The sequence below is a fragment of the Bos javanicus genome, chromosome 4 (assembly GCF_032452875.1).
Source record: "Bos javanicus breed banteng chromosome 4, ARS-OSU_banteng_1.0, whole genome shotgun sequence".
Classification (NCBI taxonomy): Eukaryota; Metazoa; Chordata; class Mammalia; order Artiodactyla; family Bovidae; genus Bos; species Bos javanicus.
In genome coordinates, this window is record NC_083871.1 from 86,048,425 (window position 1) to 86,064,211 (window position 15,787).

General features: G+C 40.7%; 1 protein-coding gene across 4 annotated transcripts in view; it reads left to right on the forward strand.

Annotated features, from left to right (window-relative positions):
* Window positions 1–869: 869 nt before the first annotated feature.
* CPED1 (cadherin like and PC-esterase domain containing 1) overlaps window positions 870–15,787 on the forward strand; it is a 328,745-nt gene continuing 313,827 nt past the window's right edge. Inside the window, exons 1-2 of one of the 4 annotated variants that reach the window (XM_061414531.1) lie at window positions 873–1,111; window positions 1,596–2,087. In XM_061414531.1, the coding sequence (XP_061270515.1) occupies window positions 1,839–2,087 (249 nt within the window). In that variant the 5' untranslated portion in view covers window positions 873–1,111; window positions 1,596–1,838. Of the gene's footprint in view, window positions 2,088–15,787 lie in introns of all 4 variants that reach the window. The other 3 variants (XR_009736016.1, XM_061414532.1, XM_061414533.1) reach the window with 3 other exon arrangements.

A 15,787-nucleotide genomic window follows, 5' to 3' on the forward strand; every position in this document is an offset into this window, starting at 1 on the left:
GGGGTGTGGCCTTACAGGAGAAGCTCAGCTCACAGGACCAAGTTTGGGTCAGAAACAGGTCACAAAAACCTATTTAGAGGAGCCATGGAAGAATTGTCTGCTATGAGCCGAAGCCAGTCCTGGGTATCCAGAGAGGTGAGCAACAGGCACTAGCCAGTTTGCTTTCTCCGTGGCATGTCCTCAGCTGACTCTGCACAAGTGGATGGAGTCTGCAGACTTGCCCTGCTAAAGGTTCCTTGTGGCACTCTGTATAGCATTAGACTGAGTTGACTTCTAGACAAAGCCCGCTGTGTACCCCTTTCTGCTGAGCAAAAGTTACCAATGTCAGCTACAATCCAGTCCTTAGGGGAACCCAGTGTCAGGCAATTAAAGATTCAGTTTAGCCCAGGAGAGGAGTAATGATGTGATAGGAGTTGGGTTCAGAGCAGAAAAAAAGATCATAGATAATTTCCAGTGGAATCAGTGCATAAAACAGACTTTCACGTGCTGAGATCCAGACAGTACCCGTGACCCTCTTATCCCCATAGCAGTGACCGCAGTTCCCTCAAGTGAAGATCCTCTCAACTCACGCACCGAGTCTGTTTACACTTCGCCTCGACCTTTGTCAACAGTTGATGAAAGCCTACTTGTTTTTCCAGTGCTGGATTAGGGAAAATAAATTACATAAGGGGACAGACATCAAATATATATTTAAAATTCTGCAGCTCTGGGTGATCAGCCACATTTCAGGGGGAAATGAACAATGTTGCTTCCAGTCTGGGGAAGCCAGGCGTCTCAGATGCGGGGCTCATAGAGCGCTCCGGCCGCCCCCCCAACCCTCCCACCCCCGCCCGGGACCCGGGAGCCCGGTCCTTAGCCCCGCCTTCTCGCCGGCCGGGGGCTGGCTCCCCGCGGGCCGGGCTCCCCGCTCCTCCGGCTCCGGGATCCTAGCCTCGAGCGCGGCCAGCGCGCCCGTGCGGGTCTGTGTGTCTGCGCGCGCGTGTGTCCGTGGGTGGGAGATGAATTGGACATACGACTGGGTGTTTCCTTCCGAGTGGTTTTGGTCAGCCATCCATTAGGGGATCGTGGAAACTTTTTTTTTTTTTTTCCTGACTAAAAGGATGAAAACTGAGTAAGTACAGAGAACTTTGAACTTGAAACGGAATGAAACAAATACAAGCCAAACCCTGAGGATGATAACCATGTCCATTCAGACCGTGTATTCCCTTTTTCTGTCAAAAGCCTCGAAGGCTTAGAGGAAAGTGGCAATTTAAAACGGAATGAAGGGAAAGAAACAGTTAAGAAACATGAAAGACTGAAAGCGGCACTGCTTTAAAACCGGAGGAAAAATGAGGAACTGTTAAGGCGAGCTGGCTTGCCTCCAGCTGTGCAACAGGCACTTTGGTTTAAACCTATTGCGTTCTCTGGGGCTGTTTTTAGCCTCCAGATTTACTTTGGTGTTGTTTCTCTTTTCCTGTGAAGCTTTTACTGTGAGTTTAAGGATGTTGTGAAAAGTAAGACATTACCAGAAGCAACAGTTTGGCATCCTGGGGTACGCTCAGGTTATTAGTTACAACTATTATTATTTTGATGTCTTTTTTTTTTTTTTTTTAAAGCCAGGCCGGCCACTTTTTACTGTCCTCCATGGAAGGGCTCTTACTAACCGCCTCAGGCGTTTGGGATCTATGATTCTTTGGCAGGATGCTTCGGAAAGTTTTTTTAAGTGGAGATGGCGCTATCTTGATGTGATTTAAAGTTGTGGAAAAAGAAGACAGTTTGGTCTTTTTCGTGCTGACAAAAAATAGCTGCTATGACTTTTCCGGCAACGTGGACAGGGGCCAAGTGAAGCTAAACTGGTCATGATCTGTCGTCTAATGTTCCTCTGTCGTCGGCGATTTTGCTCCCGGCCCTTCTTGGTGGGCTTGGTGGTGGCAATCTGTCTCTTCTACCAGACTCTGACACTCTGGGGGACAAAGAAGCTTGCAGCTGCTGGCCCCGTGGCTGCCCCAAACACACCCACCAAAACCCAAGCAAGCAGATGCACCAAAGAATTCTTCCTGGACAAGCAGTGCTTCCTTCTCTCTGACATTGCACAGGAAATTGGAAAGGTAAGGCTGGACATAAGCTTAGCCTTGACATTTTCAGCAAAGATAGCAGTCTGCTTCTCTCTGTTCCTTCTGTAAGACTAAAATTAACCTCCATGAGGTCTGAAAAGGATCCAGAGTATACACAGCCCAGAGAGTGACCTTCTGACAGTGAAACACATGCTAGCTTCAGCTTCTTTTTTTACTTCCGGAGAGTCCTGGTCATTATCTTATCTCTCAGAATTTCACTTCATTTTGGCTAAATGAAATAGACCATTTGGAGGGGATGGGGGTGATGTGAATTCTTTTTAAAAATTGGGGTTCTAAGAGATCTGAAGATTTACAGTTTGGGAACATAAATCAAAGATTCATAAAACTTGGCAAAGATTGACTGTCTCTTTTCTCAAGGTAGTCTGTATGAATGGCCGGACCATTCTAGACTCCAAGTTACTCCAAAATTACATTTTCTAATTGGTTATGTCTATTTATCATTGCTGAGCACATTTCTATAGCAATATAATAGTGTAATAGGTTTCTTCAAAAGAATTGACACAGTGCATTTTATTGCTTATAAAATTAGGAAAATACAGATTATTTTATATTTATACTATCCTAATTAACTTTACTAATCTTACTTTGTTAAGTGTGGATAAAATACAAGGCACAAGGAAGTACACAGAGTTTTTCTTTTACTATACCACTCTGTTTGTGCCTGTTAGTAAAATGAAAACAAACCAGCGTAAAACAGAAAACAGGCACAAATATTCATGATAACAAAATCACTGATTTCTATACTACAGCAGGTAGTGTAGTAAGATAATTTAGGAATCTGTAAGCAATAGCTTACATGTGTAGAGCTAGGTAGATTCTATGATTATGGTTATTGTTTGGAGCAGAATTTCTTGTCAAATATCAACTTATTGCTACCATCATTGCTAACACCAAAAAACTTTCACACTAAAAAGAATTTTGAAAATTAAAAAGAGAAAATGTTGTTGACAAAAAATTAAAAAAAAAAAAACATTTCACATATTTCGTTTCAGACGTATAATCCGTTAAGGTTGGTAATGTAGGTATGATGACACTCAAGGCAGTTTAGGCAAGCATTATGACATGGTACATTCATCTAGTCCCTATTGCAGTGCTGATTCTCTAAATAAAAGTAAATTCAAAGCTCTAATAACAGTTTGTGAAACCACAGCTGAAAGAACTAAATGAAATGCAAGATAATATCAGATTTGACAAAGAAAATTTGAAAACGTTTGAGTGACTTTATTTTATCAGCAGTGTCAAGAAATATGACCAAAAAAGCAAATAATAAAACTAGGAACACATCTAGATGAAACTTCAAAGGCAAGTGTGAATCAAATATTAAATTCTCTAAAATAATTGAAGAATTTGTGTTTTTTATTCATTTATATCATCATTAACATAACCCTTATTTGTGTTTTTAACACATCAAATTCATGATGGGTATAAACTTTGACTTTGAAAGTCACTTCTTGTTTGTTTCCAATGAGTGTAATTTCTTTAAAAATATTTGAGATGGTTTTGCTCTTTAAGTGCTTAAATTTTTTGCTAAGAATTTGGATAAAAAGGTTTTTACTCATTAATTTGCAGCCTTTCTTTCTCACTACTTGACTTTACAATGGACTCCTGCTGTTGCCTGTAACTTAGGCATATGTTAACTGTTATTTGTAGGCTGTCACAGAAAATTCCATTTTAGCTTTGGACCTTCTGCCACTTATAAACCATCTGAAACTTATTGGCTGCTGGTGTAAAACATTCACTCTAGAATGTTCTTCACTAAAAATGCTTAACACATGATGCTTTTTTTTCCACAGTCTTAAATATTTTAACTATAAGCAAGATTCTGAAATCACAGTTACAGTTCAGAAGCTCAGTCGATATGAAAACTGAATTTCCAAACATTCGCTGTGTACCTCTATTTTCGACTTTACTTGGGCCAACCATTGGTTTAGAGCCAGAAAGTGTCATGTGGAGGTTAGTTAAATATAAATGAGTTCTCCTTGCAATATATGTCCCAGAAAAGAATCACATAATAATCCCTTTTTGAAGATTAAATATTCTATCAGATGGCTAAAATGAAGAAAGAAATGTCTTTGGAGTCTATACATAAATCCGTCTCAAAAACAGCTACTTAAGAAGCTCATTAAAAAGATAACTGATGAAACGCTAGCTACCTAGATTTTCCCACAAGACCTAAAATATAGCTTTTGAGGCATTATTTAGAAGAAGCATTGTTTCTAGCTATAAATTTTGGGGTTTGTTATTTTATTGTCAAACCAAAATATTCACATTACTAGGGCTTTCTCTTACTTGACTCCGTCCATCTTTAGGTGATTATTAAAGTCACCTAAAACATCTGGCTTTGACCTAAGGTTCACAGATTCCAGAAAGTATTTGGAGGCATAAGATGTCTGCCAAACCCAAGCATTTTATGCAAAGAATTGTGTGTACATGTATGTGTGGTTGTCTATGTGGGAGAAACTACAATCCCCTTCAGATATTCAGACCGAAAGAAATACTAGGAAATAAGAAATGCTTCAGAAGCAGAACATTTAAACTTTAAAGTGCATTTAAACTGCCCCTTCCGGAAGTGTAAGTTGGGTCTGAGTTTATAAATCTGAAAAAGGAAAAAAAAAATCTGAAAGAATCCACTTGAGAACATTTGTAAAAAGTGTTTCAATGAATGCTGTAGTGTCTGCAGGCATAAACAGTCTAAAACCAAAGTATACTCACAGAGTACTTCTCGAATCATAGTTTTCATACTTTCATGAATAAGCAATAAGTATTTCCCAGTCGATTTGGTTGTAGTTGTTTCTCAGAGAGAAACTTTTGTGCTTTATCTGCCAAGTAATAGAAGGTTCTGCAGTAGCAAATATTTAAAGGTGAGTGACTGTGCTCTTTACACCTTTCTAACTGGGATCTGGTTCAATGTCTAAAACCGTTTTCGGTACAGATTGAGATCATGGTATATAGAATATGCCAACTTTCCATAGTGAGGAAATGCTCTTCTGGCCAAATTTTAATTCTTTTTTTCCATTTGGGCTTCCAAAGAGCCTTGCTAAGCAGATGTATTTGTGTCATTTCTTCTGGGTTTTCTCTCAACATTCATTGCTTGTGCTGTTTCTTAAAATTATTTCAATGTAATGTACAAACTGAAGACAGTTTCAGTTATCTTCACTGAAATAGGTCACTCAATGGATTTCTTCATTTTCCTGGAATCTAATACTTTAATATCTCATAACATAGGGACCACATTAAGTTATAAACAGACACAATGGAAGAAAATCTCCTTGGTATCTGCTCCTTTAATGGAAACTTAGCTGTTTGGGGAATATATTTGTACTCACCATAGCCATGTGTTTCTGATTATCTCTTGTTGATTCTACACAAGGAGACTGACTACTTCTCTGTCGCTTGATTCTTCATTCTCCATTTCTTCTTTATTCTTTCTGTAGCGACTGTTCCCTACAACTACTGTCCCAGTGTCCCACCATAAACCAATGTAAATGAATGTTTTCACTGTAAATACTTTTTTGTTTAATCTGCTTGTGTTCCTCATAATACATGATATATCTAACATCTGAAAATTTCTAAAAATTTCTTGTATAGCCCAGAAACAGAGCCCATGGCAAACACTTAGATGCTAACATTTTATAGGTTGGTACAATCCCAGGGACATGAGAGAAGGGGAAATAAAGGAAGAAGGAGAGCAAATACAAGTGGGTGAATTATTTGGAGATTTCCAGACAGGCCATTTTAAACTATTACATCCCAGAACAGGCACCAGGGGAAAAGGGCAGGAAGGACAAGCAATTTATCTGTCTCTCCAGTTTTCTCTCTTCTGTCTTTTATTTTGTTAGAATTGGTCCCATGCTACTTCTAAGTAGTGTTGCCTTGACTCTCTGGGCGGCCATGGGTTGGGGGGTTGGTCAGGGCTTCAGTGACTGCAATGCCACCAGGGAAAAATTGGAGTGGTCCCTTCCCTTTCAATCTGTACAGTGCATAGGAGTTTCTAGGTCTATGATGGCCACGGGGGTGAAGTGTCCCACAGCTTTATGATCACAACAGTGGCATGCGAAATGGCCACTGGAAGAGTACGTGAGGCAGAGTGACCTAGTGTCTGATCCAATATTTGTGCTAATTTTGCTTTTTGAAATCTACACAGAATTTCTAAATATGTACCCACTCTTGGGAAATGACATCACTTTCTTTAAATGAGATGTTTATAATTATTTCACTAAGAACTCTCCTCTCCCACTGGGGGTGGGGAAAAATAAACCTTTCTTTAGCTTGTTTCCTTCTCATCCCTTTCATTCATTCATTCACTTATTCATTCATTTATTTTATTATTCATTTAGTAAATATTTGTTGGGCAGTTTATTTGTGCCAGACACTGTGCCAGGTACTGGTGATACAGAATTATTGAGTTGATCAATAAGTTCATTTGGGTCTTCCCATAAGATGTAATGGAAAAACCCAAATGAACTTTTAGCCAACCCAATATAAGGCACTGTGAGATAGACAAGTAAATAAATAGAATGTCAGGAAACCCATAACTTTAAGACTATATTTTGAAAGATGAGAAGGAAATATAAAGGGTAGAGAAAGAAAAGAAAACACTGCATGCGCAAAGAAGAAATTAGCCTCTCTCTGTGTGTGTGCGTGTGTGTGTAATGTGTTAAGGGAAGCAGAGCAAGAAGGCAAATTGATGAGGTAGAGAGTTCAGCAGGGTCTAGATGTCTAGATGTTGGAAATGAGGGTATGATACGGAATCTAGATTCTCTCTTGAAGGTAACAGGGAACCCCGAAAGAATGAAAAGCAAAATGTGGTATGATTAGACTTAGGTTTAGACAGACTACTCCAGAATGCACACTGCAGAATGGACTGGAGGGGACTGAACTGAAGGCAGGCAGACCAATTGGGACGCTGACTCAGAGATGACAGTCATGCAATCGCAAGCCAAGGCATCCCAAAGATTGCCAACAAACCACCAGATGCTTGGAAGAGGCCAGAAAGGATTCCTCTGCATGTTTCAAGGGGGTGGGGCATGGTGCTGCTAACACCTAGGTTTCTGATTTCTAGCCTCCAGAATTGTGAGACAATACTGGCTGGATGGCATCACTGACTCGATGGACGTGAGTTTGAGTGAACTCCAGGAGATGGTGATGGACAGGGAGGCCTGGCGTGCTTCGATTCTTGGGGTCGCAAAGAGTCAGACACGACTGAGCGACTGAACTGAATGTTCTTTTGCTTTAAGCCACTCAGCGTTTGGTACTTTGAACAGGCAGTCCTGGGAAACTGATAAAATGGGGGAGGCAGAATGGGTTCAGCCCATGAGCTCTCAAGTTGAATCAGTAGCACTGATTACTTTGCTCCCTTGGGAACATTTCTTGATCTCTTCAGTATTTTGTTTCCTACCCTGAAAATGTATATATTATCACCCATCTTACAAGGCTAACAAGAGGCTTAAATGAGAGAAAACATGTGAAGCGCTTGAGGTATCTGGCAAGTAGGAAGTACTCGGTTAGTGTTAACTATCAGAATAATTATTATTGAATCTTCTTAAGGATTTACCCATCTCTGTAGTTTCTATTGGAGAAGGCAATGGCACCCGACTCCAGTACTCTTGCCTGGAGAATTCCATGGATGGAGGAGCCTAGTAGGCTACAGTCCATGGGGTCGCTAAGAGTCGGACATGACTGAGCGACTTCGCTTTCACTTTTCACTTTCATGCATTGGAGAAGGAAATGGCAACCCACTCCAGTGTTCTTGCCTGGAGAATCCCAGGGAGGAGCCTGCTGGGCTGCCATCTATGGGGTCGCACGGAGTCGGACACGACTGATGTGACTTAGCAGCAGCAGCAGCAGCAGTAGTTTCTATAGACCCTAACATTTGGCCTTCCCAAAGTAGGTGAGCAGAGTTATTGCTGTAATGAACATGAGTAAGGAGAGTCTGAGAGAAAAGCCTTGCTGAGTTTCTCTCCCTGTTCTCCAGCCTCTCAGCTATTGCCTTTTCACAGTAGAATGAGCCTTCAGAATCAAGAGGAAACCTAGGGAGGCTGATATGTCACTCAGAGTCAAGCCTGCTTATCTCTAAGCAAGGTCTGCAGTTTGAGCTGAATTTTTTTTTTTTTTAAGTTTACGAGGCTAGCATTAACCACATGTTAGAGCTGAGGATGTGGAGAGATGAATTGGGTGTACAGTAGGGGAAAGCAGTTAAGATTTTGACCCTGAATAAATATGTATTTGTTTACTGTCTGTCTCCCTCCATAGAATATAAGTTCCTTAAGAGCAAGGGCTTTATTTGACTGGTTTATTGCTACATCCTGGGTGCCAAAACAGTATTGACATGTAATGTGCACTGAATAAATATGTGGTCAATGAATGAATAAATAAATGAATCATGAGTTGGAGGGTCAGAGACAGTCCTCATTAAAGCAGAGGCCAGGAAATGAGAGGAACTCCTCCTCTTTCTTTTTTCCTTTGCTGAACTCTCGGGTCCTTCACTCCATCTTTTTCCTGTACCAGTATCTCTTGAAGTCCTTTCTGTACATTTCTTGCACTTTCGCCTGGTGTAATGGTCTTGCCATTTTGCTAATTGAATTTCTTCATCAGTTATCACCTGTCTCTCTTGTTCTTCTCTCTTGTTCTTTTCAGCTCATTTATCTCTTTGGGATTCTTCTCCTGTAAATAAATATCCTCGAGTATCTCAGTCAGTCTGACTCTTTGCGATCCCACGGCCTGCAGTATGCCAGACTTCTCTGTCCATTACCAACTCCCAGAGCTTGCTCAAACTCATGTCCATCATGTTGGTGATGCCATATCCAACCATCTCATCCTCTGTTGTCCCCTTCTCCTCCTGCCTTCTATCTTTCCCAGCATCAGGGTCTTTCCAATGAGTCAGTTCTTCGAATCAGGTCGCCAAAGGATTGGAGTTTCAGCTTCAGCATCAGTCCTTCCAATAAATATTCAGGACTGATTTCCTTTAGGATTGACTGGTTTGATCTCCTTGCAGTCCAAGGGACCCTCAAGAGTCTTCTCCAAGACCACGGTTCAAAAGCATAAAAGTATCTATCGTAAGTTAAAAAAAGAAATGTTAGCAACCTGTATGCTTGCTAACTATACCCAACCCTCTTCACTTCTCTGTCACCATCATTTCACCTCTTTGTCTCAAGCAATTTCCATTTTTTAACAGATTGATTTTTTCCAAAATTGAGCTTTTTCTTTTACATGTTTTTATATTTTAAATGGATTTAGATGTAAATATTCTAAAATCGTGCTGATGGCATCTAAATAGAGAGGTCTATGTATTGGAGGCTCTCAGGAGATGTTGTCAGCATACTAATAGATATGTGATTTTCCTAGAATTGGTTGGGCTAGTGATGAGCATTTAATGTTTGTGGATTTCTCTGAGATAGTTGATTAGAGCTATGTCAAATTTTTACAATGAAATTTTAAAAATTGTTCATACTGAGAGGATTTTATGCAATTGTGAATTTTGCTTATGTTAGACAAACTTTATTGAAGTCTTGATGAAGCTTATATTTAAGCAAGTTTGTTAAATTTCATTTGAATCAAGGAATCAATCAGTTTATAGGTGTCATTCTCTCTTGTTTTTTCACAATAGCAGCAATAGCCTCTGCCTCTTTCTCCCTGTAAGCAATTCCGTTTCTTGTTCCAATGGAATTGGAAACTCACATAAGCTTAAACTCTCTGAAATGGAAACCTCTGCGATACACTGTGACATTATAAAAAGTGCTTCATATGATCAACTTTGAGTCTGTGGCCTTTGGGGTGAAAGGAATGTTTTGGTTTTATTTTTCCCTTTGATTTCCTTTGGTTATTTTTTCTAGGGAGCCATTCTCACCAAAAGAATGAGCTCATGTTCTAAAATAGAAATTATGTTCTGTAACAAAAACTATACCAAAGTTGGCAATCTGCAAGGTAAAAGTCCTCTGTCAACTTTTGTACTTTAGAGAGATGGGTTCAACAAGCAAAACAAAATATCCTGGTTATCTGACACACGGTTAAAAAAGGAACATAATGATAAAAGATGTATTGAGATTTTGTTATAGATAAGGATATTAATGAAAAAAAATGTTGAACTTTCAATTAAATTCACTAACAGAGGCTATGGGTACTTAAGAGATGAACCAAAGTAATAATTAAAAGAGCACATAGACTTGAGGGTACAGAATGGGCCCTATCAGTGTGCTCTGAAATAAGACTCCATTTGATTTTGCTAATCCTTACTTGAGGACTCTGAATAGGAACCCCCACCAGTCTGTTTATACTGCCGCCCAGTCAGAAGAACTCTCTAAGGGGGAGACTTGGAGACTCTGAATATTCCTGGGGAGAACAGGCCTGACTGTCCTCAGCAAGGTTCCTAACCCCATACCTGTTTACTATGTTGAATACGCAGTCTATTAGAGCATCAGGATGTTGTGGAACGAGCATGGGCTTTCCTCCACATTGGTTCAAATTCCAGCTGTGTCATTTACTAGCAATCACACACAGACACATTTTACCTAGATTTTAAACTCTCAATGTTGTCATTGGGAAAATGAGGCTAACTAAACCTTACTAGTGAAAACTGAATACATGTTTGAAAACAGCAAGCGTGGTGGCTAATCAGAGTTGGCATTCGTTAAACATTGGTGTTCTTCCTGCCCCCATAAGAAGCTGTGTTTAAGCTCTGACCTCAAAAATAAGCACTTTAAATTTATTTGTTTCCTATATAGTACATATTTTTGATCCTCACCCTATGTTCTTTCTCCGTTATATCTGCTTAGGCAAATGTTTAAAGCAGCATGTTGTATGCTAACTGTCTGTCACTTTTCTCTTTTGACCCTCTCAGTGCAGTCAAATGCAGACACATTCCACTGGTTTTCCAGGGTTCTGCACAATACTGCCTTCTTCTCCCACTCAAGAAAGTGTTTGCTTGCAAACAGTGGGAATGCAACTCATGTCCCCTGGTTTACAAAGTGTAAATTATTTATAGATTTTGACATTTTAATTCTTTTTATAACCAATTTCTTAGAACATACTTCACACCTGATCTTGACAAAAAGAAACTCTTATCTGCTGCCCAAGTGTATTATGACTATGACTTAAGACAAGGATCTGGGGAAGAACAGCACTTCAGGCTGGGAGATTCAGGCAGGGAAAAAAGCCTGATGACAATCTACGGGAAGAAAGGAGAATTTATTTGAATAGTAATATTGCTCCAGGATCCTGGTGTTTCTTGTTTGTTTTGACATAAGAAAAAGTAGATGGTTTGGGGCTGGTAGTGCAGATTTCTGGAAACCTCCTGAACAACTGTTAAAGGTCTGTGTATCTGAGGCAAATCGTGCTGTACCCCCTCCTCTCCCCGCACCGTCTCCAGGAGAAAGAGGACACACGGAGATGGGAACCCAGCGCGAGCGTCCTCAGTGGCTGACTTATGACTCTGTGACCCCGGACTGTAGCCCACCCGGTGCCTCTGTCCATGGGATTTCCCAGGCAAGAATACTCAAATGGGTTGCCATTTATTCCTACAGGGGATCTTCCCGACCCAGAGTTTAAAGCAGAGTTTCCTGCATTGACAGGCAGATTCTTGACCACTGAGCCACCAGCGAAGCCCAGGGACCCAGTACCTATGCTGAAAAGTTAAGTGACCTTAGATAACTGACTTTTGGAGGTTTCATTTTCCTGGACTGAGGCTTGCAGATGGAAATGCCTGTTACACAGATGTTACCTGATCAAATTAGGCAGAATGCTTTGGAAAACACTGAGATTATAAAAGGCAGGGGAATAGACATTATCATATTTGTTAAACGATAAACTGAAGGATGGGGCTTCCGCAATGGCTCAGTGGTAAAGAATCTGCCTGCAGTGCAGGAGATGGAGACTCCAGTTCGATCGCTGGGTCAGGAAGATGCCCTGGGGGCAGGCATGGCAACCCACTCCAGTATTCTTGCCTGGAGAATTCCATGGACAGAGGAGCCTAGCAGGCTACACAGCCCATGATGTCGCAAAGAGTCAGACACGACTGAAGTGATTAAGCAGGCATGCATGCAAACTGAAGCATACTGAAAAATTTAGAGTCTGAGCAAAACTTGATTCCATCTGGGCAGTGCCAAACCAGAAGTGGTTAGGAGCACTTAGAGGGCAAGAATCCAGGGAGAAACTACTACAGAGAAAATGTAGAAGCAGAGCAAGGACGTTGTAGATTGGCTGTAGCTTAAAACCTTCTTTGCTGCTTGTGACTGGTTGTCCTTAAGTGTCAGTTTCAAAACCTCCACTTTGATCTGCTCATATAGACCGCCGCAGCATTAGAGTCACCTCCGTCTCATGGTCTCTTTGTTCAATTAATTTAACATATCCCGAAGTATAACGTCATGAAAATATTTTCATTGCATTTGGTGTGTCTTGAGGGAAAAGAATGCACGTATATGCAACATAACTGTGAATACCAGAAATAGTCCTTTTTTTTCATTAAAAACTTATACGTATTGTGTGCTCTACAAATGTCAGGTTATACAGTTATGTTTCAGAATGCCACTAGAAGTCTAGAATTGTGTTGTCATAATTGGCGACTCAGAGAGTAAAGAATCTGCCTGCAATGCTGGAGACCTGGATTGGATACATGGAAGATCCCTTGGAGAAAGTCATGGCAACCCACTCCAGTATTCTTGCCTGGAGAATCCCCATGGACAGAGGAGCCTGGTGGGCTATAGTCCATGGGGTTGCAAAGAGTTGGATTGAGTAACTAAGCACAATTGAGTTTCACTGTTTCTTTAACAAGCAATAGGAAGTATACCGGTATTCCAATAGTTTCAGCCCTAAGTCTAGTTCTTCCCTGGTGGAAAATCTAGCATTAATTTAGCCAAACTGCACAGATGCTTCAGGCAAAATGGAACAGGAAATTAACTTTTTTATAGCACTGTAGGACTTGCCTGACCTTTGCAAAGTATCAGCCAGAAAGTTGACTTTCATATTAAGCAGTAAACCCCTGCTGGCCACACCCAGAGGACAGAGGAGATTTCAAATGGGCTTTTTTCCTCACTCTTCCCTTTATTATTAACTATTTTTTTCTGTGTAAATAATGACAAGTAATAACATATCTGGTACTTCCTACACATACGCTAAACCTGTTTCTCATGTATTTTAATGCTGCATAAGCTATTTTAAGAGCAGATAGATTTGAAACAGTTAATTTTCTTTTTCAAGGAAGCATAGATACAGGGAAAAGGAGGTCAGCTGATTTCTTTTAAAGAAACAGTGGTTAACATAATACTATGTCTGCTTTAAACACACTTGTTTGCTGTAGAGCAGAGTCAATGTATTTGTCTATATATCCTGTTGGGTATATATATATCTATATATATCTATATATATATATATATATATATATATCCTGTCGGAAATATAAACCTCAAGAAGCTAGAATTGTCTCCTGCATTTACTATAAAATAACACTTTTAAAAGGAAACCCTTTTCTGTGACATAAATGGGAGGATGTCTTATCATCCAGTGATGAGCACATGATCTTAAGCACAATTCTTAGCAAAACCCGGAACAAAGGAACCAAGTGCTTGTAATAATGCAGCCGTTCCCCGTGAAGTCCAGCATTTACACAAAACCTTCCAATAAATGACTGGCAGTTGGATCAGGGCAGGGATTGAGTTTACACAATGCCTGGCATATAACACGTGGAATGAGTAGATGAATGGGAACTTGTATAATTGATGTTGTTGTGTCCAGTATAGAACTTCCTGTGGTGGCCAGCAGTGCTTAAATTCTTCTTTTGTACTTTCAACTGGATTCTTAAACACTGATCTCCCCTGGGTTCATCCAGGTTCTTCTCCACTTATAAGACGTCCTTCCCTCTTGCTTTTCTGAGAAAACCAAAGTAATCTGTCCTGTTTAAAGAGATGCTTTCTTCTTCAGGCCTGACCTATGAAACCGTCTGCTGGACCCTTTAAGAATAAACTGGACTTCTAGCAAAGGAGGTTACTTTTTTAGCTAGTCACAGGGGGGAAAAAAAGCCAAACGCTCTTCTATAGCACAATTCATCCCTCACGGAAAGGATTATAGAGTTTAGGGTGTTGAAAATTTGATAACAATATTAGATGATGTCTTATTCTTTCCTCTAGAGATAGTGCTTATGTTGTGGTATTACTGGATATTGTCATTTCTTGCCAGTTTTTGATTTTTAAAGCAAAAAAGTTGGCCATGAACTACTTAAACATTCTAGAATGAGTGTGTAATTTGGAGAGTCCTAAGATTTTGAGAAATATTAATAACCTCAGATATGCAGATGACACCACCCTTATGGCAGAAAGTGAAGAGGAACTAAAAAGCCTCTTGATGAAAGTGAAAGTGGAGAGTGAAAAAGCTGGCTTAAAACTCAACATTCAGAAACTTAAGATCATGGCATCTGGTCCCATCAATTCATGGGAAATAGATGGGGAAACATGGAAACAGTGTCAGATTTTATTTTGGGGGGCTCCAAAATCACTGCAGATGGTGACTGCAGCTATGAAATTAAAAGACATTTGCTGCTTGGAAGGAAAGTTATGACCAACCTAGATAGCATATTCAAAAGCAGAGACATTACTTTGCCAACAAAGGTCCATCTAGTCAAGGCTATGGTTTTTCCAGTGGTCATGTATGGATGTGAGAGTTGGACTGTGAATAAGGCTGAGTGCCTTTTTGAACTGTGGTGTTGGAGAAGACTCTTGAGAGTCCCTTGGACTGCAAGGAGATCCAACCAGTCCATTCTAAAGACATCAGCCCTGGGATTTCTTTGGAAGGAATGATGCTAAAGCTGAAACTCCAGTACTTTGGCCACCTCATGTAAAGAGTTGACTCATTGGAAAAGACTCTGATGCTGGGAGGGATTGGGGGCAGGAGGAGAAGGGGACGACAAAGGATGAGATAGCTGGATGGCATCACTGACTCAATGGACGTGAGTCTGAGTGAACTCCGGGAGTTGGTGATGGACAGGGAAGCTTGGCGTGCTGCGATTCATGGGGTCGCAAAGAGTCGGACATGACTGAGTGACTGAACTGAACTGAACTGAAGATTTTGAGAGGAATATGTGAAGCTGTGTTTCAAGGCAGTGGTGTGATAGTTTAGCATCTGGCAGTGTGGGGAGGAACAAGGCAGACTGGATGGAAGCTTCTAGAAGGGAAGCTTGAGGAGGAGGTTTCTAAAGGCTCAGTCAGGCTGGGAAAGGTGCTACTCAGGATAATTCCCGAGGTTGTATACTGGTACTGGCCAGTGAGCTGAAGGGACAAGATGAGGAGGCCATAGACAGTGAATAGCCCCAATGGTGCTCAGAGTAAAATACACAATGTGTGCCAAGGCATAAATGTGTACTTAAGGAGACTTGGCTTCCCCTGTGGCTCAGATAGTAAAGAATTTCCCTGCAGTGCCAGAGATTCAAGTTTGATCCCTGGGTCGGGAAGATCTCTTGGAGAAGGAAATGGCTATCCACTCCAGTATTTTTGCCTGGAAAATTCTATGGACAGAGGAGCCTGGTGGGCTACAGCCCACGGGGTCACGAAGAGTTGGACATGACTGAGCGACCAACACTTTCACTTTAAGGAGACTTGGTCTACACATTTGGTGTAAGGTGGGATATTTGCTTTATGCAGACTTTGGTGTCTGGATATTTAACACCCGTTCTCCCATTACTTTGGCCCCTG